Source organism: Eleginops maclovinus, chromosome 1 (assembly GCF_036324505.1).
Source record: "Eleginops maclovinus isolate JMC-PN-2008 ecotype Puerto Natales chromosome 1, JC_Emac_rtc_rv5, whole genome shotgun sequence".
NCBI classification, from domain to species: domain Eukaryota; kingdom Metazoa; phylum Chordata; class Actinopteri; order Perciformes; family Eleginopidae; genus Eleginops; species Eleginops maclovinus.
Window position 1 is genome coordinate 14,650,643 of NC_086349.1, and position 22,306 is coordinate 14,672,948.

The window sequence follows — 22,306 nt, forward strand, 5'->3', positions numbered from 1 at the left end:
ACACACACACACACACACACACACACACACACACACACACACACACACACACACACACACACACACACACACACACACACACACACACACACACACACACACTCACACACACACAGGCCCCTGGGCAAAAGTAAAGAGCACCTCTGTGCATCCATCCACCTGTGATACTGGCTCTCCCCTGGGCCACCTCCTTCCTTCACAGTTTCCCTGACAACGGTTTCCCCAGAAACGCTCTTGAGTTGATGTCATGTGAAGCACTCTTATGAAGCTCCTGTGGGGTTATCAACAATGGGCGGAGGGGAGGTGGGGAGAGGGAACACGTATGACTCACAAATAATTTTACATCTGCAGGACAAAAGACAAGCGAATGTCGTCTTATGCGCTTCCTAAAAGGCTTGAAGTTCCTCAAATGGGGATTTTCAATTAATACTCCTGATCAACTACATTGTGTGTTCAAGTTGACCAGAAATCTTGGCTTTACACTGTAAATGTGTGCACAGGTTAGTATGTTTTATAGGATTCAGTATGAATTATACAGGACAAAACAGAAGAAAAACATTTGCACATTTCTGTAGTGCATTCTCTTTCATTTGCTTCAGGAGTAAAGTCAACAGGATCATCAAAACAAAAACTCTCTGTGTAGATAATATTAAAAATGTCATAGCAGTGAACATCAGAACCACTGGCTGATGTATTTTCACATGCCACGGTCTCTAGAGCAACTCTACTGTATGTCCAGGTGTGTGTGTCAACATGGACTAACATGTGAGTTTTATCTCATTCGCCTCCCTGTAGTTCCTCCATCACAGCAGAAAGAAAAGAAGGTTACTATGAAGTCTGAAGAGGGAAGCAGTACCATCCTGAAGTGTAACCCCCCGCCGAGCTCTATGGAGCCCATCATACACTGGATGGACTGGAGTAAGTACATTAGCTTTACCTCTCTCCTTCCATTACATCCTTCCTGTCTCCTAAATAGATCTGCTACTTAGACTATCTTTCTATCCTTTTAAATGTCCACTCAAAGTGAGGTACTAGTATTTATACCTCAAACAAAAGGATCTTTCTCAATGTCTGGAATATCCTTTCATACATTTATCTGTTCCTGGATGTGTTTTTTCAAATGTCTTTCGTACCTTTTGCAGGCTGAGTGGAGTCTATTGTTACCTCTATTCTGGGACGTCTCTTTATCATCAAATTTCAATTTCTCTCATTCTATTGTATCTCTATGCCTCACTCTCATATTTCCTCTCACTATTCCATCCTCTTGTTAAGCTCCTCATTCTCCCTCTGTTGTTTCTCATTTCTCTCTCTGCCACTATCTGTAATCAATGTCTCTCATTTCCCTACTCCCTTTTCCCTCTCTCTACAGGTCTACACCATATCCAGCTAAGCGAGCGAGTGGTGGTGGGGAAGGATGGCAACCTCTACTTTGCCCATTTGACAACTGAGGACAGCAGGAATGACTACACCTGCAATGTCCAGTACCTTGCCACTCGCACCATTCTGCCAAAGGAACCCATCACCCTGATTGTAAACCCCTGTGAGTTTTGCTCTAAATCAAATGACTGGCTTACAGTAAACCTGACTCATATGACCTGAGCTGAGTTTCAGAAATGCAGCTTCAGCCAATACAGACTTTAAAGCAACAAAGTATAATGTCATGATGTACCATCTAAAGCAGTTGAACCATTCCTTTTGGAAGATAGGCCAACCATCTGACAGACAGACATTTTCCTCCCTAGATATTTTGATCATTTTGGTTACCCAAACCTTTAGGAACAAGGTTACAATGCTCTTGAAACATGCATTTGGTTTTGCAGAATACTCTCATTTTGAAAGATATCCTGTACAGTTTGACAGTTACATGTCTTATAAATATCTTTACACGGTTTTGTTTAAGAGAAATGTGTGGAGTAAAAACTGTATAGGTCTGTATAATTAAACAGCATCAACAATATGCTAAATAGTCAGCATTAACATTTCTTTGTGACAAATGGATTCTCATAGTTAAACCAAAGTCAACTCAGCCTCATGTGGTGGCATTTTGTGCTGACCATAGTGGTACCGTATCCAGTAGACGGTCCCAAAGCTGGCTGGGGGCCGTCACCTCCTACGCCCAGTGGTAATGAGATGCAGCTCACACTGAGACGTGGCTGCCAGCATCTGTGGCCCAAATAGAGGTCAGGGAGTTGAGCACATGTTAACATGAGACCTCTGTGTGTGTAGAAAATCTGTATGATGATGTGTTGTTAGAAAAGTCTTCTCCACATGGTTCCACACTCTGTGTGTGTGTGTGTGTGTGTGTGTGTGTGTATGTGTGTGTGTGTGTGTGTGTGTGTGTTTGTGTGTTTTGTCAGCAGCACAGCAATTTGAAAATGACCCATACATATTTATGAATTGTTCTTTGAGTTTCCGCTTCTCTTTCTCTAGCCAACTCAGTACTGCGGAACCGGAGACCCCAGATGATGAGACCTACTGGAACCCACAGCACTTACAACACCCTCAGAGGCCAGACCATTGAGTTAGAGTGCATCGTTCAAGGCCTGTGAGTGTCTTTGTTTCCATCAATCAGATAAACTTGAGCCACGCCTTTCAATAAATCTTACCTGCATCTTATCCATCCCCTGCCCCTCCTTCTACCTCCTATCTTCCTCTGTTTAATGTGTCCTCTACTCTGTTTCTTCATCCAAATACTAACCATTCCTGCTATACCTCTACCTCTTCATGTTATGTCTCGTCAAATTTGTTAGTCATGTTTATATTATGTCATGTCTTGTTTAGTTTCAGGTGTTGGTCCTTTATGTTTTAGTCTAGTCAAGTCACTCATGTCCAGTCCTGTCATGCACTTCCTGTTTTATTTTTAAATGTTTTCCCTCTGTTGTGTCATGTGTTTTACTTTCTGTCTTTGTGTTATGTCTGGTCAAATCTGTTAGTTATGTTTATTTATTATGTCTGTCATTTCATGTTTAAGCAACTATTTATGTCATACCAAGTGAGGTGTTCATGTATTCACGTCATGTCATGTCTAGTCAAGCCCCTGTGTTTCATGTTGTGTCTCGTTTTCCATTTCCTGTTTTATTTTGTACTTACCTTGTTTCTCATTGCAGGCCCTGTTACTTTCTGTCTTTGTGTGTTTTCCCGCCATTGTCAGCGTCTGCCCCGCCCCTGATTGTTGTCACCTGTTGCCCTCATGTTTCTGCCTCCCCTCCCCAGCTGTGGCTTGTCGTGATTAGTGTCTCAGTATTTAGTCCTGCTTTCCCTTGTGTTCTCTGTCAGTTCGTTATCGTCTTTCATGTCCTGGATTATCGTCTTCATGTGTTCAAGTCAAGTGTTTTTCATGCCCTGGACTTAACCTAACTTTGGATTTGTGTAAAACAGCTTTGGAATAAAGCTCGCCTTTTGTTTGTACCCATACCTGCCTCCCTTTTCGCTGCACTTGGGCCCTATTTCCCCAAACCCTGACAGAACGAACTGACCAAAGATGGACCCAGCAGCTGAGCTACATGAGGTGAAATACAGATTAATTTGCCTAAAGAATTGGTCTCGATATGCCTCAAGTAAAGAGGAGAGGCAGTGTATCGTGGCCATGGCGCACCAAGAAGTGACATCAAGGCCCTGGTTAAGGGGCTCATTTCCGGATTGGGAAAAATACTTTATAGGTGATTATGAGAACATACCTGATTCCCGGCCTGCTAGCTCCAGGCATGCTAGCTCTCAGGCCGTTCCCAACGAACCTGCTCTTGTGGACCCCTTTTTGGGATCCCGCCTGGCCTTTGGTGGCCCGCGGAGCATTCAACAGGCTCAAAAGGGACGCAAGGCCAGGCTTGCAGCTACGCCTCCACTAGCCAAGTCCCCTGCAGCCAAGTCCCCTGCAGCCAAGCCCCATGCAGCCACGCTTCTGGCTCAAGTTTTGGCCCTAGCAGCCGCGTTCCCGGCTGCAGTTCCGGCCCTAGCAGCCATGTTTCCAGGCCAAGCCCAGGCCGCTATGCTCCCAGCTGCAGTCCGGCCCACTCCAGCTACTCCTGTTCTGTCGGCGGCCTGGCCGCTCCAGCCTCGCCTTTCCTGTCCACGCCAGCCCCTGCTGTCCTGTCGGCGGACCGGCCGACTCCACCCCCTGCTGTGCTGTCAGCGGACCGGCCGACTCCACCCCCTGCTGTGCTGTCGGCGGCCCGGCCGACTCCAGCCCCTGCTATCCTGTCGGCGGCCCGGCCGACTCCAGCCCCGCCTTTCCTGTCGGCAGCCTGGCCGACTCCAGCCCCTGCTGTCCTGTCGGCGGCCCTGCCGACTCCAGCCCCGCCTTTCCTGTCGGCGGCCCTGCCGACTCCAGCCCCGCCTTTGCTGTCGGCGGCCCGGCCGACTCCAGCCCCTGCTGTCCTGTCGGCGGCCCGGCCGACTCCGGCCTGACCTGTCCTGTCGATTCTGGCCTCTCCGGCCATGCCAAGACCAGTCTCGCCTTTCCTCTTGACTCCAGCCTTGCATGTCCAGTCAACCCAAGCTTCTCCTATCCAGTCGACTCCAGCATCGCCTCTATCCTCACCTGTCAAGTCGACTCCAGCCTCGCCTGTCCAGTCGACCCCAGCGTCGCCTGTCCAGTTGGGGGTCCCGCCGACATCTGTTCTTGTTCTGTTGGGGGACCCGCCGTCACCTGTTCTGCCGGGGGTCCCGCCATCTCCTCATCCCGTCGGGTCGCTGGTCCCTCCGACACCTGTTCCTTTGGTGGTCCCGCCGATCCATGTCCCGTTCCAGTCGGGGGCCCGGCCGAACCATGTCCCTGTCCTGTCGGAGGCCCGGCCGAACCATGTCCCTGTCCTGTCGGGGGCCCGGCTGACCCATGTCCCTGTCCTGTCGGGGGTCCCGCCGACTCAAGTTCATGCCCCGTTAACTCAAGCTCGCGTCCCGCCGACTGTAGTTCATGTCCCGTTGGTGGTCCAGCTGATGCCAATACTACCGGGGGTCCCGCCGAAGCCATCGCCTGTCCCGTCCGGGGTCCCGCCGACTCTAGTTCATGTCCCGTCGACTCAAGCTCATGTCCAGTCGGGGGCTCTGCCGACTGAAGCTCATGTCCCGCCGACTCTAGTTCATGTCCCGTCAGTGGTGCTGCTGGCCCCTGCACCTGCCTCTTCGGGGGTCCCGCTGATTCCAGTGCCGGCTGGGGTCCCGCCGACAACAGCTCATGTCCCGTCGGGGGTCCCGCCGACTGGTGCTCCTGTCTCCTCGGTGGCCCTGCCGCCTCCTGCTCCAGGTGCTCCTTACTTTCCTCCAGAGGCGTCTCGCCGTCCTACAGCCCGTCGTCCAGAGGCGTCTCGCCCGTCGTCCAGAGGCGTCTCGCCCGTCGTCCAGAGGCGTCGTCCAGAGGCGTCTCGCCGTCCTACAGCCCGTCGTCCAGAGGCGTCTCGCCGTCCTACAGCCCGTCGTCCAGAGGCGTCTCGCCGTCCTCCAGCCCGTCATACAGACCGTCCTCCACAGCTGTCTCACCGCCTTCCAGGCCGTCCTCTGGAGCTGTCTCGCCACCTTCCAAACCGTCCTCCGGAACTGTCTCGCTGCCCTCCGTAGCTATTCCACTGTCCTCCAGGTCGTCCTCCAGAGTTCCCTCGCCTTGGTCTATGCCCTTGCCTCCGCCCCTGTCTCCGCCCATGTCTCCGGCCTCCGGTGTTCCCTCGCCGTGGCCTCTGCCCATGTCTCCGGCCTCCGGAGTTCCCTTGCCACAAGACCTGTCCGCACCTTGTCTCATGCTCTGCCTTGCCCGTGGGCCGTCGGCCCGAGACACCCTTCTCATCCTCTGCCTTGCCCCCGGGTCGTCCGCCCGAATCCCGCCTCCGGACCCCCTCCACCCACCCTGTTGGCCGTGGTCATTGGCTCGTTTTCCATTTCCTGTTTTATTTTGTACTTGCCTTGTTTCTCATTGCAGGCCCTGTTACTTTCTGTCTTTGTGTGTTTTCCCGCCATTGTCAGCGTCTGCCCCGCCCCTGATTGTTGTCATCTGTTGCCCTCATGTTTCTGCCTCCCCTCCCCAGCTGTGGCTTGTGTTGTGATTTGTGTCTCAGTATTTAGTCCTACTTTCCCTTGTGTTCTGTCAGTTCGTTGTCGTCTTTCATGTATCAAGTCAAGTGTTTTTCATGCCCTGGACTTTACCTAACTTTGGATTTGTGTAAAACAGCTTTGGAATAAAGCTCGCCTTTTGTTTGTACCCATACCTGCCTCCCTTTTCGCTGCACTTGGGCCCTATTTCCCCAAACCCTGACACTTCATCTCCTTTCTCCTCTTCAGTCCCACTCCCAAAGTTTCATGGGTGAGGAAAGACGGTGAAATGTCTGATTCTCGGACCATTAAAGACATGTTCAACCGCCGCCTGCGCTTTAGTAATATCTCAGAGAGCGACGGAGGCGAGTATCAGTGTACAGCTGAGAACCCCCAGGGGAAGGCCTCACACACTTACACCATAACTGTGGAAGGTATGTCAGACACACGCACACCTACATGGGTAGCAAAGGGAAGAAGACATTTAACAACTGTCCCAATCTGATTAATACTCCCTGTGACAAGTCAATAGAACGTGACTTGTAAAATTGATGGAGTGTAAAGTTCAACAAAACAGTTAGGCGATCACTTGCTTCATTTTCAAAACTTTGACAATTTGTAGTTTGGCACCCATCAATCTAAGTACTGTCTTGTGTAAATTGTTTTATACTGTGACTCGTTTTGCTTGTAATGTGTATAATGTATATATTCTGGTCCTTGCAGCGGCTCCTTACTGGATCAAGGAGCCATCCAGCCAGTTGTACGCCCCAGGCGAGACTGTCAGGCTGGACTGCCAGGCGGACGGCATCCCATCACCTACCATCAGCTGGACCATCAACGGTGTTCCCCTCTCAGGTCAGTGTATACATCCATAATGCAAATACTTTACCACCCAACCCTCTGCATGTGCTGACTGTGACTTTTTTTTATGAAAAGTAATCGACAAGGACTCAAGACGTTCTCTGAAAGCAAGCGGGTCTCTGATCTTAAAAGATGTCAACTTTGGAGACACTGCGATCTACCAGTGCCAGGCCTCCAACAAGCATGGCACCATCCTCACCAACACCAACGTCTATGTCATTGGTGAGTGTTTGTTTCCTTCACTTATTAAAGAGTTTTGTAGCTGTTTGTAAGTCTATGTTTGTCTAATTTCTGATTGAATGTGTTGTTTCAGAGCTGCCTCCCCAGATCCTTGTTGAGGATGGGAATACATACACATTTACGGAGGGCAAGACGGCTTTACTAGAGTGTGAGACCTTTGGCTCTCCTAAACCTAAAGTCCTATGGTGAGTCCCATAACTCCCCTTATTTGTATCCTAATGTATTTTATTGTACTATGTGTTCTAATGTGTTGTCTGGCCGATTACAATTTTAACAAATTTCAAAGAGGTGATACAATTGTGTGGCAGAAATACTGTTACATCTGGAACGTGAATGTGAATTTTTGTCAGTGTTGCAGGCCTTATTATTTATGGGGAATAGTGGCTCAAAAGATTTCTAATGGGTGTTTTGGGCTGTGTGTGTGTGTCTTCCAGGGAGAGCAGCAGCACCTCCTCCCTATTGGCTGATCCGAGAGTGAACCTGCTCACCAACGGGGCGCTGGAGATCTTTAATGTGACCCACGATGATGAGGGCTTCTACACCTGCTCCATACAGAACACCAACTTATCTGTCAATGCCGAGCTTGAAGTGCTCAGTGAGTGGGCACAGACAGACACAAACACACTCCTTTTGTGTACCTCATGCAGCGTGTCTTGACTTTGTGTGTCTGCTTGCTTTCTCTTCCAGACAGGACAGTTATCGTGTCACCTCCACAGGACCTGAAGGTGCAGCGTGGAAACACAACAATCTTCACTTGTCTGGCCGTTGTCGACCTCAAACTTGGCTCTCCACAAATTCAGTGGAGAAAGGACAATAAAAAAATCTTTGAGTCCCCAAGTGATGGAAAGTAAGACTCAAATTCGACACTGTGGATTGAACAAAAATGAGTTTAATGTCATAAATGACCAACAGGATGATTATTTTATCCATTTATTTGTTTAGTTGTTTAGGGTTCAATCACAAACAAGGGATACAAATTACATTTCATTAACTTATTCTTATTTGTTGTATAACCAAACTAACGTATAAACGTATCGTTAATGGTCAAATGAATAAATCAGAGGTTTTTCTAACTGACTGAGGACCTCCTGTGTTTGAATGACTTCAGACTACACCAAAAACATTTACAAAAGTCTGTCCTAAGGCATTTAATGGTTTGACACTGGGAAAGTGAAAACTGTATCTCCGTAGCCAAATCACAGACATCTAGGCTATTCAATAATAACATAATTATGAATTATTATATCACATAATAAGTGTTCACTTTCATTCACCTTTTGCCTCCTTGGAAACATCGAGAAGATAATAATTCTGACCATATTTCCCTAGATACACATTTGATGGACCAGATCTGAAAATCACTAATGTGGAAGAAGAAGATGAGGGCTTGTACACCTGTGACGTAATCACTAACCTTGACTCGGCTGAAGCCAGTGGCAGCCTCTCTTTATGGGGTAGGTTTTCTATACGGTTTAATGTTTAGCCATTTTCAAATATTGTTTTCCTAATTGTTAAAACAAGCAATGTGCAGGGAGTTGTGATGATGATGATGCTATCGTTGTCCCTCTCAGATCGACCGGACCCTCCTGGCCTCCTCCAGATCACTGAACCTAAGCGGCGTTCAGTCACCCTCAGCTGGACTCCTGGGGACGATCACAACAGCCCGGTGCTAGGTAATTACAGTAAAACAGACACACACATTTGAACTTGGATGCATACACATGGGCACACATCTCTCCTTTTCACTCTGTTTTTCTTCTCTTTAACGCTAAAACTGCTTCCATGTTGAAAGGGATTTTGTTGTTGTAATTTCTCCTGCTGTGATCCTGAATTTTCCTTTAGTGTCACTAAGTAAGGGCTTGTATTTCCTGAGACGCACACAATACTCGGACCCACATCATTTATCTTCCTCTGGCAAAATGAAACACAGCTCTGCTTTCATTAGTTGTGCAGGATATTATTTGATCTAAAGTATCAGACTATTGTAAAGCTCAAAGTGTCCCGGTATGACTTTATCTCCACTGAGTGTTCATTTATGTTCCTATTGCTTCCTTAATTTTATTAATGTATTGTCCTTCTCCATCAATTCCTTTCTCTCTCTGCAGAGTATGTGGTTGAGTTTGAGGACCAAGGTTCGAAGGAGAGTGGTTGGGAAGAGCTGAAGAGAGTAATAGGAAAAAAGTCTCGTACTAACCTCCCTTTGTGGCCCTATATGTCATACCGTTTCCGCGTCATTGCCATAAATTATGTTGGAAAGAGCGGTCCCAGCAAGCCATCCGAAATCCACAACACATTTGCTGAAGGTTAGAGTCACTTTTTTGTAATCAAATTTTTAAATTGTCAATGAAACCCCTACTGACACCTAACAATGAACCTAACTCCAATCACAGCTCCAGACAATAACCCTGCAGATGTTAGGAGTGAGTCCAAAGACCCAGACTCTCTGGTCATCACCTGGGAGGTACAGCTCTTACCTGAACATACTAATTATCTAAAGCAACAGCATCACACACTAAAAAAAAGCATTTGTGAATAATTGGTTGCTTTTGCTGTCATTACAGGAAATAGACCAACGTAACTTTAATGGACCTGACTTCATGTATCGGGTGCTGTGGAGGCGAGTGGTGGGCAGTGGGCCCACCTGGCACACCAACTACACAACCATGCCACCATTCACAGTCAGCGAGATCGGTAGCTTTTCTGCCTTTGAGATCAAAGTTCAGGCGATCAATGAGATAGGGAATGGACCTGAGCCAGACCCTGTGATTGGCTACTCAGGGGAAGACGGTAAAATACATTTTATAAAGACAATTTTCAAGCAGGTTTTCAGCTGATTTTATTTTACTGGGAACATCTCACCCTCCTGTTTTTCTTTCAGTTCCGTTTGAGGCTCCAATGAATGTGGGTATAGAACTGATAAACAGCACTACCATCAGAGTGAACTGGGCAGCGGTAGAGAAAGAGACAGTCAGAGGACACCTGCTGGGGTACAAGGTACTGATCCTGTTTCTCCTTTGTTGTTGGCCTAACTTATTCAGCCTGTCATGAATAATGCATATGTTGGATTTACAGCGGAGGCAGCCAGATCTTAGCCTGGCAAGGGCTTCAGAGTTCTCTTTTGTTTCAAGGTTGTGAAGAAGAGCTGTTTTATTTTTATTTTAGATGATATCACTTTCAGGAAGTATCCTGCTCTGGTCCGGTTTCCTCCCTGTCTCTCTTTTGGGTTATTAATGCATCAGCCATTCAACATTTTTGCCATACTTTATCTTATTTAATACCTTAAAACACAATTTTATTGTAATAAGAAAATAACAAAAATGAATCCCGGCAATTCGGGGATGAAAATATATTACAAGCTGTGGTCAGGGACATTATGAAGACGGTAAAAGGTCTGAATTTCAGTGATTACATTTACAACAAAAATAACATTGATATTTTCTGTGATAATGAAATCATAACCTTTTCAGAAATAAAAAATGGGCTAAATTGTTTCCACTCGAATGGCCCTAACACACTCTGACATAACTCTTGATATGAAATGAATTAATTTTCAGAATTGTAAAAAATGGTTAAAACATTCAAATTCTCAAAACTATGACTTCCTCTTTAATCATTTTATCATAACTGATTTTGTTGCTCCAGGTTTACGTGACTAGAACCGGCTCCAGGGGCCACCACCGAGGACAGAGGTCCAGAGAGCCCGAGAGCACGGTGGTGGTGCAGACCGGGCCCGGTGAGGAGAAGAAGGTGATCAGTAATCTCAGACCGTACTCCCACTACGACCTGGCTGTCGCTGTGTTCAACAGCAAGGGAGAGGGACCCCCCTCTGAGACGCTGTCCTTCAACACTAATGAAGGAGGTGAGAATGAGAAAGAGAGGAAGAACCGTGTCGAAAGAGGGATGGGATGATGTGGCTGTAATGGGGGGAGCTGATATATGAAGCGGGTGAGGAGGGAAAAATAAAAGGCAAAGGGAGACATGGATAGTGGATTACAACAGAGGAAATGGCCCTATTGTCCAGATATTGGCTGGATGGAGGTCAGTTAAGAGAAGGAGGGGGAAATTGATGCAGGGATGGATATTATTGAGCTTGCACTTGTTGGAGGAAATAGTTGACAGGAGTTCAAAACAGCATTATAATTCCTTTAATGCCATGTGCATTTTAATGATGCCTGTTTGTGCTGTTGGTAGTTCCTGGTCCTCCCATGTCCCTGATGCTGGACAGCCCATCAGAGACAGAAATGACCCTCCGCTGGACGCCACCCTGACCATCCCAATGGAGTCCTCATTGGATATCGACTGCAGTACCAACAAGGTGAGCATTGTTACCCCTATTCTACAAATTTCCCACATCAGGCACATCAATTCTCCTGTTGAATATGTGGTTTTATGCTCCATCAAGACTCCAATGAGACAGTCAGTAGTGTGACTGACACCAACCAATGCTTTTCAAATCAATACTGCTGGAAACATGTCAAAGCATAGCCTCCTAATGATACTCATCAATCAGACAATGTGTCACCCATAACGAACCATAAGAACGTGTTAAAGATCAAGTTGTGATTGAATGTTTTTTCTGCTGTCGGCGATCAGTTGTGGAGAGTAATGACAGCCCCCTGCAGACCGAGGCAATACTCGACCCCACAGCCACTCACCTCACCCTGAAGGGCCTGGACCGCCACAGCCACTATCGTTTCTTCCTGAGTGGGCAGACTACTTTAGGGGACGGAGAGCACATCATGAGAGAGGGAGCCACCATGCTGGATGGAGGTACAAATCCAATTGACACAAGTTGTTACATTAATAAAATAAAATCACATGTTTGCTAAAATGGGTGTAATTTGGTTAAAGAGCAAACTCAGAAATATAATTCTTCTGAAAAATTCTATGATTTCCCATCCAAAGGCCAGAAATGATTAATTGCTCTTGGATAGACATTTTATATGATTTTTGTGTAGACTGAAATTATGTCAAACAGCCATATAATGGTATCTTGGCTCAATTGAGTGTCACAGAATATAATCATGATCCAGAAATTGAGCAAAAGTATCAGTAGTAAACTAAGAGGTGATAAGAGAGCCTTTTCCCAAGTTTGACTTTGGAAACTCCTGTACAAGATCAAAAATGTGATTCCTCTATCTGAATGACTTTCAGCACCTCCTGCAAAAATCCACTACTCTCCTGGGGAAAACTCAATAAACTTCACCTGGGTGGCCAAGAAGAGACACAGGAGTGTTAGCTTCCAGATCCATTACCTCAACAAAAATGGTATAATATCTACACTTTAAAAAAAAACCTTCTTATGTTCAACTGTTAACAATTAAAAAATTAAAAAATCAATGCTAATGTCCTGTCTCTGCAGATGGCAGTAAATGGAAGAAAACGGAGAAGGTGGACACCTCTCAGTCTTTCTACCAGCTCCAAGGCCTGACTCCTGGCTCTCATTATCGTGTACACTTCACCTACAGCAACATCACGTTCTGGGAGACTGACATTGACACAGAGGGAACGGGTACTATGAGCGTTCTGGCTTCATTCATCCTCTTTTTCTTTCATCTTCTCTGCTCTCTCCTCTGGGCTTCCCCGTCTAAATATAAAGCCATATCCTACAGAGAGTGTATGGCACTTCTTCTCACTGCCTGTGAAGAGCCTTCAAAGACTCTTGAACAGGGAGCTTGGTTAGCCATATGAAAAGATCCATTACTCGTGTTTGTTTGGGGTATTTTGTTGTTTTCTTTGTTTCCCCAGTGTAAAGCCACCCTGTCAGATTGCATAACGCTCTGTCTCTTTCGCTCTAGATTCGTCTCTCTCTTATCTTGTTTTTCCTACATTTTTTTATCCTTTCCACTGCTCTCACATTTTATTCCCCATTACAAAAAATCATGCAATTTGTTCTTTCTATCTCCCTCTTTTCCCTATGAAGAAGTGACAGAGGTGCAGCCCAGTTTTGCTACACAAGGCTGGTTCATCGGGGTTGTGAGTGCCATCGTGCTGCTGCTGCTGATACTGCTCATCCTCTGCTTCATCAAGAGGAGTAAAGGGGGGAAATACTCAGGCAAGTGCAGCCTATCATGAGACGTGTTTAGAATGGCATGGTGGTATGGAAAATGGTTAAGACCTTGAACAACTTTTTTGATGAATGTATTGTTTTCTTTACTTTTTCTCAGCCTGTGTGTACAAACAACACAGTGTTAGAAAAACTGCTGTGTCACACTCTACACATGCTGTTTGGGGACACCCGACAGTCTGGAGCCATACAGCTGTCTGATAATAAAAATAACACAGCTTTAGAAAAAGAAGCCAAGCAGTTACAGAAATACACCATAGTGAACACGATTATTCGTAAGATAGGATCATGTTTGAAATCGCTACCAACTTCCTCCCTTGCAGCCTTCACATGAAACATGTTGTGAAACAGACCTCTAAGCCACTTCCTTACTGTGACCGTAAGAGGTTCTGCCCTAAAAATGACTGTGAAATAATAATCTCAAAGCATGAGAGTAACTGCAACCTGTCTGACTGGTCAGAGAAAAGAGACCTTTGATCCTTTTTCTACAGGAGGGAGAACAAGTGGCCTCTAAAGTAGATTTCATTGACTGTACTAAAAGATAAATCTGACCATACCCACCGGCATTATACTTCTAAGTGATTAATTATTGAAGTTGTTTAGAATTTTAGCAGAATATTCAGAGTAGTATTGATTACACTGAGTCAGACGAGAAATGAAGTTAAACATCAAACTTGGTGTCATCTTATTGTGAGACAGAATGTCATTATCGATGTCTGAAACATGGCTTAGAGAGAAACATGGTTGAGATCTTACTGATAATAAAATACAATAATCTCCTTTGCAGTGAAAGATAAGGAGGAGGGTCCAATGGACTCAGAAGCTCGACCCATGAAGGATGAGACTTTCGGAGAGTACAGGTTTGTCATCTGAATGCAAGTCGTCCTGTTGTTTGTTTCATAACGCTTTTAAACCCCAACTCCTAACAAAGGCCTGATTCCCCTTGCAATGCTTTTCCTAACCGTTTGTGTCCCTTTCATTGTCCCTCCTTTCCCTGACGCCTGCTCCTGCTAACAGATCTCTAGAAAGGTATGCTGCGATGTTATTTGCTACCCCAAACTCACTTATTTATTAGCCCCTGGCAATGCTTGACTAACCTACTGAATTTCCTACAACATTTGGTACAATCATGTATTATGCTGTATTTTCCCCTACCATTTGATCTGATTGTTATTTTCCCATCTTTTAGCCAAGGGTTTGCTTATCAAATAACTTGTTTTTCTGTTCAAAGCACCAACATAGAAATGTGCTAAAATGTAAGACCAGTAATGGAAGAGATACTGCGATATTTAACTTAAGTAAAAGTAACAATACAACACTGTAGAAATACTCATACTATTTATACACAAACAGGACAAAGCCCTGCATGCAAAACGGTACTTAAGTAAAAGTATTCACATTGTTATTAAAGTACCTAAAGTAAATAAAGACAACAAAGAGAATGGCCAATTTAAGTGTCATATATTATATTTTATATATAATTATTGATTAAATAATGTTGCAACTCTTTAATTGAAAATGTAATTTTAATGAGGTATTATATTTTACTTGACAAATAAACTTTTACCTCCTCTGTGCTAAAAATCCTAAACTGTAGTGACCTTGAGGAGAAGCGTACTGCCAGCCAGCCGTCCCTGGGTGAGGAGAGCAAGCTGTGCAGCGAGGACAACCTAGACTTCAATGGCAGCAGTGCCATCACCACTGAGCTCAACATGGATGAGTCTCTGGTCAGTCAGTTCAGTCGGCCCAGTGAGGCTGGGGATGCCCTGCATGGCCTGCCAGACAACTCCCCGCTCAACCCCCCCGCTGTCTCCCCGGCCACCAACGGCATGCCCAACTCAGTCACCATCCTTGATTAAGCCCTGCACATCCTTTGGGGGCTGCCAGACCTCAACATGCCAACACTAATGTGCCCATACGCTCCTGTTCCCTACCGACTTGCTGATCTGTAGTTTACGACTGATACACAATCAATATATTGACTATCCAGATGCCCCTGGCAGTCATCTGATCGACTGGACTGTTTTGACCAAAGGAGTGTCCAAAGTAGTGGACAATGTGATACAAAGTTTGACTGACCTGAAGATTTCTTTTGACCCCCCCCCCCCCTCACCCTCACCCTCACCCTCACCCTCGTTCTATCTGTGTAGTTTACATCATAACTAACACTCATTTCTCTCCCTTTCTTTCTCTCTGCAGACAACTCTAAAGAAAGACAGAATGTGCTACAGGTAGAAATATCAGAGGGGTTGTAGGTATGGTCCTATATAGAGAAGCAGAGTAGTGCACTGAAAGGTGAGGCTGATGGTAGAGCCTAGTGTGGGGAAACAGACAGCCCATCCTGCTGTCAAAAGTCTGATATTTATCTGGCCTTATATTATTTCTCACATTTGTATGTTTTTGGACCATTTGATGTCTCAGATTATACCTCCAAGTGACATTGTTTACCTTTTTTTTTTTTTACTAATGAGTTTGGATACAAAACATCCTTTTTGTTATGTGCTATTTTTTATTTATATCATAATGTTTTCATATTGTTTCTACACTATTTATATAAAACGCATGACTTCTCTTTATTGACACATTTCAGAGATCAAGATGTTTTCATTGAAACTAAGTGAAGCCAAGTTTCTTACTATAAATAGCATTGGATGCATAAGGGGAACTTGCTGTGAACATGCCGAGTAGCATCTGGTGTATATAGCTGCATCTACATCTATCTATTTAGCCATAATACAGTATTATAGATATGTACATGCTCCTTATAAGTTCCTGTGCCTGCTGGGTCTGCATAGAGCACCAGATTGATGTCATTACTCTCTCGCCTTCCCACCAGAAGTGTAATGTCATTATTGGAAATGATATTGTAATTTTTTTGTGTCGAGACCTATGTGTAGCTTTCTGTATATGTCTTTGTCTCTTTCTACACTGTATTAAAAACATTGTTGTCTCTAATTAACAATCTTTTCCTACCTGTTCATCTCATACTTTGCAAACTGTTTGAGGAGCAGTATTTATGTATATTAACAGATCAGAGAGTGGAGTCTTGTGGGCAGACGCTCTCATGTTTTATTTTCAGACCCTTTTCATTGCAAGTTGATATTGCAGACAGGTGTAATTATTGTCAGTTGATGTATGATTAAGGCAAGCAGTTGGTATTTACATCAAACACAGAGAATGTATTCTTTTCAGAGCTGGGCAGACATTGTATTTACATGCTACTGATTAAAAGAAGATCTGAGCTACAAAATGCTGGAGTGGTTATGTGAAGAACAGTTTTTTTCCTCCACAGAATGTAAATACAACCCTCAAAGATTGTTTTGATGAACCCAACCATGTTTGATATACAAATATGAAAATGTGCAGGTTTGAAACCACTTAACTTAGTTTTAAAGTGTTGCAAGTTGTAATTTTTCTTCTTTGTACTATTGCTGTAAATGCAAACTTTCCACTTTTGACAAATAATTGCAGTGAAATTTAGCTGCAAAAAAAATCACGGTTGAGGTGGGTAAAAAAATAAAAAGGGGAAACATTCAAATTGTTCTGTAGATGTTTGCAAAATTTCACATATTGAAAATCCAAAACAATGTACATTAGTGTCATTTAGTGCTAGTAGTATTTCCATTACAATAAGAGCTAAGATTGCGTTTATGCCCATAATCATCTTGCAATGCATTGCAGCGCAGTGAATATCTGTGGAGTTTCAGTCTGATGCAGTTATGAGATGCAGTGAGCTGGTTTGTGCATACCACAGGGAGTACCTATATGCAACGTTGCTGCCTCAGTTCTCCCTATCCAAATAAAAGCTTGACACTGGCCAAACATCACCTGACAGTCCCTGAGGTAAAGTAAAAGGGATGTCTAAACAGGCTAGTGGCACTGAAGGAGGTGTGAGTAAACTCCCTGCTGTTGGTTACACAGACACACTCAGGACAGATAAAGCTTTTTAAAAAATAATTATATTTTCATATAGGAGTGATGAAGGCCAAAAAATATGCCAATATTCTAACTTGACTATCTGCTGCTAAACATCTGTGTTTGTCAGTGTTCAGGGCAAATGTTAGCTTTGAATGAGGAATGAGTGTACACACACAGATACTCACTCGACTGCCACTCTTTGCTTTTCATGTGTCAAGGGGAAAGCTGAGGACACTGGCCTTTGCTTTTCTGCTCGTTTCCCCCCTTTTTATAATATCTAAAACATAAAAACCTGTAAAAAAAAATATGAATTGGTTTGTTAAGAGCTGCTTCTTCAGAAATAAAAAAAAAGCAGACAGATTTAAAAAAAAAAAATACCTGAGTGGGAGGGTGGTGGTGAGAGAAATAAGGGGAGGAGAAAGGAGTGTCACAGCCGGGGTGTAGATGTGCCTCTTTGTGGAGAGTGGTGAGCACAATGGGACTGATGGCATCTTAAGGTATCATTGCTGAATGACAAGAGTTGGGTGGACCACATATGAGCGAATATAACTGTAACTGCATTATGAATCAACCACTGTAACTGAATTTATGAGTGAAAAATAAAACACGTCCACTACAATCTGTACCAATAAAAGGGTTCCTTCTTTTCACAAGTATCTGGGAATAAAATCCATGCCATGTCACTTTGAATTCAGCAAGAATTACTTAATGATGATTCAATTAACATTGAGTGTGAGCAATTAAGAGATTTTATTATCACATTGTCGCAGGGGGACGGTGTGTGGCGGTCAGCGGGAGCTGGTGTTGAACTGATCAAAGTAATCCTTGCTGGGTTTGTTGGTGTATAGCTTCTTGTTCAGGAACTCCTGACTGGGGACACAGAGACACAAACACACAGTGAGAAACTATTTACAAAGAAGGTAATGTAAATCCTACTTCATCAGCTACACCCAGAATACTTTTGCTGACTAGTGACTGAATAGTTTTGTTTGTGTGCAGTGCTTACTGTGCCTGCTGCTCTCTGGCCAGCTGCATGTTGTAATGACCCGTCTGAATCCTCTTCTCTCTCCTCAGCTCTTCTGTTCTCCTTTCCTCCTTCTCTGCTTCTCTGGACAGCTTCAGGAGCTGGAGTTCCCAAGCTGCATCCTGAATCTTCTCAGTGACACGTTGTCTCTAAAGATGGCAAGAAAACAAAGGCCTAAATGATCAACCTGAGTGGCAGTGTTAGGACATGACCTCAATCTGAGGGGTTTTAGATGGTTAGAAGGACAAGAAAGGAGAAAAAAACATATTTCTGATTTTTAAAAAAAAAAGCATATTTATAGAAAATGACTTTCTTATCCAGGCTTATTTTTGAAGAACTGGATTTCTTTAAAAAACAAACTGTTTAGGTCTCTTTGGTGTCATTCTGTGAAGAGATCTTAACATGAACTCAAAGGTTATACGGGCAACAAAGGGTAAAAAAAATGTTGCTGGTTTTGGGACATTTTAGACCATGTCCACAGAGAATGCATTTCGGAAGAATTGTGTTCCTTCCTTCGCTAATATAAGGAAAGCAGAATCAACAGACAATTAAAACATTTTTCACATTTCCTGGTTTTGCAGGAAGTTGCACTACTACCCCTCTTTTGTTAAATACAAGCAAACAGGCAGAACCCCCCCCCCCACAAGAAAAGAAAGAGGTCACAGCATCGTACTGCTTACACATCCTGATACATTTCACATGACAAAGAACAAATAACACCACATAGAAGAAGAGATACAAAAACTGAAAATAAATTTACTAAAAATAATAAAAGAAAAAGAAAAAGGGGGAACATATAGACTTAGTCAGGGGGTAGGATTTTCCATGAGTTTAAATAGGGCTTCCATTTCCCATAAAACGTCTCTGAGTTTCCTTTTAATTTGTACCTGATCTTTTCCAATTTTAGAAAGTTCATAACATCCTGCAGCCATTGAGAGATGGAAGGGGCTCTTTTAGACAGGCAGGTTTTAGAAAAAGGAACCCTGTGAAGGACTTTGACCTGTAAGAGTCGAAGTCGGGCACAGACACAACTTGTATGGGTCCTTTTTATAGCCCTTTGCCACCAATCCTCCGTGAAATGTATGCCCAGCTCCTGCTCCCATATAGTCTTTGTTTTGTTTGTAGAACTGCTAATATGCTTTTACTTCAATTTGAAACCTGTCTGTGGTTTTATTTTAAGGGGTAACAAGTCAAAAAGTTGGGACCCACAGTTTCTGAAAGATGAAACTTTAGAGGAGCTAGGAGTAAAGCAAGATGGGACTCCACGATGAATCGCTCATGGTGCCTCAGTACCTCTCTCTCCTGACCCTGTTCTTCTCTCTCCTTGTGGATGGCGCTCAGCTGCTCAGGGCTCATTCCCTTCCACCTGTCCACCAGGACCCGGGCCGACCGCCTTCCTCGTAACTCTCTCTCCGCTGCCTCTGCACACTCTGTCATAATGTCGGATGTCAGAGTGTGCTGCATCTCTGCACGTTTCTCCATTTCCTCTCTCCTGTGCTGCTCCTTCAGTCTCTCTGCCCTCTCTGCAGTCTGCGGGGGGCAGGAGATGGTGAGCATTATTACCACTGACCTAGAAACAGCTGATTGATCATTCCCTTGATGGTTTAAAATAGCAAGAGCTTCACAAAACCCAACATCTAATATATAGTTATAAAATAGAAGAGCCAGCCATTTGGTGAATGTCCTCCGGAGAGATCCACTCAGTCAGTTGTATTTGATGTGCATTGTACATGGGAGTGGTTATTAGAGAAACCACATAATTGTCATGAAAAATACCATTACTTGAAGGATTTATAATGACGCCTCCCAATGGAGGACTCAGACGAGTGCATTCAGGCAAATGAGGGGAGAGCTAAAAGGAGGCTTTTAAAATCAGACAAGGCCCACGCATACATCAAAGCAGTTTAACCATCCATGTTGCTTGGTATCAAATGATATGATGGCCGCCTGCCTGCAGCAAGTGTGTGTACGCGTCACTTAATATTTTCAATTAGCAATTTTAATTCCAAAATCCCACTTGAGAACAGAATGTCAGGGCTCAAAACCCCAGTGGATTTAGCTTTGAGAATCCACATCAGCAGGTGTGTCCATCTGTGTGTGCCCATGCATGTACTGTACCAGAGCTTGATTGTAGTTGTCGAGTGCCATGCGAGCAGCTTTCTTACACTCCTCGTCTAATGCATGTAGCTGAACCCCCCTAAGGTCCTGAAGCACCAACTCTTTGTTCACGATCATCTCTGTGACACACACACAAGTTGCAAATCACCTACTGTGGGTTTTTCACACTTGCATTTGAGGGAAAACTATGTATTCATAGTACAAAGCTCTTCAATGACACACTCACACATACATTACGGCTTCCAGGGATGTGCATCCATCAATGCCACCTGGCAATAAGAGCTGTGCGTAGGAGTATGTGATTGTTTGTGCGGGAAAGCATGAAGCATGTGTGTAATTTACAGAAGCTATAGGGTACAGAATGATAGCTCATCAGTGACTTCAGTGTGTGTGTGTGTGTGTGTGTGTGTGTGTGTGTGTGTGTGTGTGTGTGTGTGTGTGTGTGTGTGTGTGTGTGTGTGTGTGTGTGTGTGTGTGTGTGTGTGTGTGCTTGTGTCTGTCTTTTTCCACCTCTTTGCTTTTCTCCCACGTGCCTTCTCTCATTGTCTTCCTTCTGTGCTCGTAGATCTCTGTCTGTCTTTTTCATTTGTTCTCTCCTCCTTTGCTCCTCTCCAATATCCTCTCCCTGTACATGAGTACACAGTGCTTAATGTGGGAGACGTGATTATTTAAATAACATTTCTGTGGATTTTGTTGCACTTGACTTTCATCCAGATTAAGTACATACCTGAAAGATTGTCATACAGGCAGGCCCCATCTCACCCTCTGGAGTGGTGATACTGAGCACCCCCTTCTGGCCACACTTGAGATCAACATCTCGTGAGTCTTCTACACGCTGATGAGTGGCCCAATACTGGGTCAGGTCAGCTTGCAAAGCGTCTTGTTTCTCTTTTTCATCAAAGTCTTGCTGCAGCAGAGCTTCATCGTGATACTCTCTCAGCTTATCTGAAATTCAACGAAGATAAAGACACCTGTGATGAAAACTCATTAGTGGTAAAGGGTCATTTTGGAAAAAGACAAGGCCCATGACAGTACTCTTATAGAGGGACTCAGTATTAATGTGCAAATCATGTGATTCAACTAATTTCAATTAAACCCCTCCCTGGCTCTCATCATTTCCACAGTTTACCGAAAGCTTTGTCCCGTTGTTTCTCCTTGTATTGCTGATGTTTTTTCTCCTGAACCTGTTGGTCGAGAGCAGCAAGGTCGAGACCCATCACACGTAGACGAGTGTTGTAGATCCGGGCTTTACGTGCTGTTTCTGCAGACCTTCGCCTCTCCAAAGCATTTTCTATGGACTGGTCTATAGGCAAATCCACTTTGTACATGTTCTCAGTAATGAGCCTTGATGGGAAAAGACACACCCCTGATTATAAAGGATCTTTCCTCTTGTAAGGGAAATCACTTCGGTGCAACATCCTTTCATCACTACAATGAACATATACAATATCATTGCTAAAAAAGCACCCAAAAAGGGCTATATCTAGCAAATATTTATATCACTTGTTGTAATCTCAAACTTTTTTTGTAAGTTGTTCTTGTATTCCTTTTATTTTGTTGTAATACTGCTCAGTCTTAAAACGTCTTTGGTTTTATCTTATTATTTTGATGATTTTTCCTTCACAACATTTTTAAATACTCCTTAAATTCTCATTGTTTTTAACAGGCCCCATGTACAAATACACAATACAAGTACAATACAAATTAATATAGCTGATATCCTTGCTGAAAATAAATTAACGGGTTGAATGAACTATCACACTTATTTATCTTCAACCACATCTTAGTCATCAAACCAAACCAAGTCACATTAAAAGCCTTCTTGACAGTATTTGATGTGTTCTTCGATTGAGTTGTATTTTCCTAATATACAGTGATCACAGATCTAAATTAACAGCACAGCACTTACCTCTCAAGTTACAGCTGTATCCAAATTATTTTTGTTAAGTCTGGGACTTGAAGCTCTTGTGTCTCTCCTCACCTGTTTGGGTCATGTTGTGTTTGGGTGCATTCAGTAACCATGGTAACTCGTAGTCTTTTGCTGCATGCTTTGTGTAATG

At 44.1% G+C, this 22,306-nt stretch overlaps 2 protein-coding genes across 2 annotated transcripts in view; one reads left to right on the top strand and one right to left on the bottom strand.

Moving 5' to 3' along the window:
* The window catches only part of l1cama (L1 cell adhesion molecule, paralog a), a 43,779-nt gene extending 27,343 nt beyond the window's left edge, over nucleotides 1–16,436 (top strand). Inside the window, 25 exon segments of the mRNA XM_063891674.1 lie at nucleotides 796–918; nucleotides 1,370–1,540; nucleotides 2,431–2,545; nucleotides 6,268–6,452; nucleotides 6,742–6,873; nucleotides 6,955–7,101; nucleotides 7,193–7,304; nucleotides 7,554–7,714; nucleotides 7,807–7,966; nucleotides 8,449–8,573; nucleotides 8,691–8,792; nucleotides 9,225–9,422; nucleotides 9,510–9,580; nucleotides 9,681–9,906; nucleotides 9,998–10,113; nucleotides 10,762–10,978; nucleotides 11,311–11,381; nucleotides 11,383–11,434; nucleotides 11,713–11,889; nucleotides 12,274–12,387; nucleotides 12,482–12,631; nucleotides 13,043–13,174; nucleotides 13,974–14,046; nucleotides 14,204–14,215; nucleotides 14,784–16,436. Of these exon segments, the coding sequence (XP_063747744.1) occupies nucleotides 796–918; nucleotides 1,370–1,540; nucleotides 2,431–2,545; nucleotides 6,268–6,452; nucleotides 6,742–6,873; nucleotides 6,955–7,101; nucleotides 7,193–7,304; nucleotides 7,554–7,714; nucleotides 7,807–7,966; nucleotides 8,449–8,573; nucleotides 8,691–8,792; nucleotides 9,225–9,422; nucleotides 9,510–9,580; nucleotides 9,681–9,906; nucleotides 9,998–10,113; nucleotides 10,762–10,978; nucleotides 11,311–11,381; nucleotides 11,383–11,434; nucleotides 11,713–11,889; nucleotides 12,274–12,387; nucleotides 12,482–12,631; nucleotides 13,043–13,174; nucleotides 13,974–14,046; nucleotides 14,204–14,215; nucleotides 14,784–15,045 (3,404 nt within the window). The 3' untranslated portion in view covers nucleotides 15,046–16,436.
* ribc1 (RIB43A domain with coiled-coils 1) lies at nucleotides 16,233–22,234 on the bottom strand. The gene is made up of 8 exons (XM_063891685.1): nucleotides 22,156–22,234; nucleotides 21,376–21,590; nucleotides 20,974–21,191; nucleotides 20,757–20,871; nucleotides 20,247–20,365; nucleotides 19,422–19,658; nucleotides 18,111–18,277; nucleotides 16,233–17,974 (listed from the first exon to the last, which is right to left on the bottom strand). Exons 2-8 carry the CDS (start codon nucleotides 21,572–21,574, stop codon nucleotides 17,893–17,895), a joined length of 1,137 nt encoding a protein of 378 aa, XP_063747755.1. The 5' UTR covers nucleotides 21,575–21,590; nucleotides 22,156–22,234; the 3' UTR covers nucleotides 16,233–17,892.
* Between the last annotated feature and the right edge of the window lie 72 nt (nucleotides 22,235–22,306).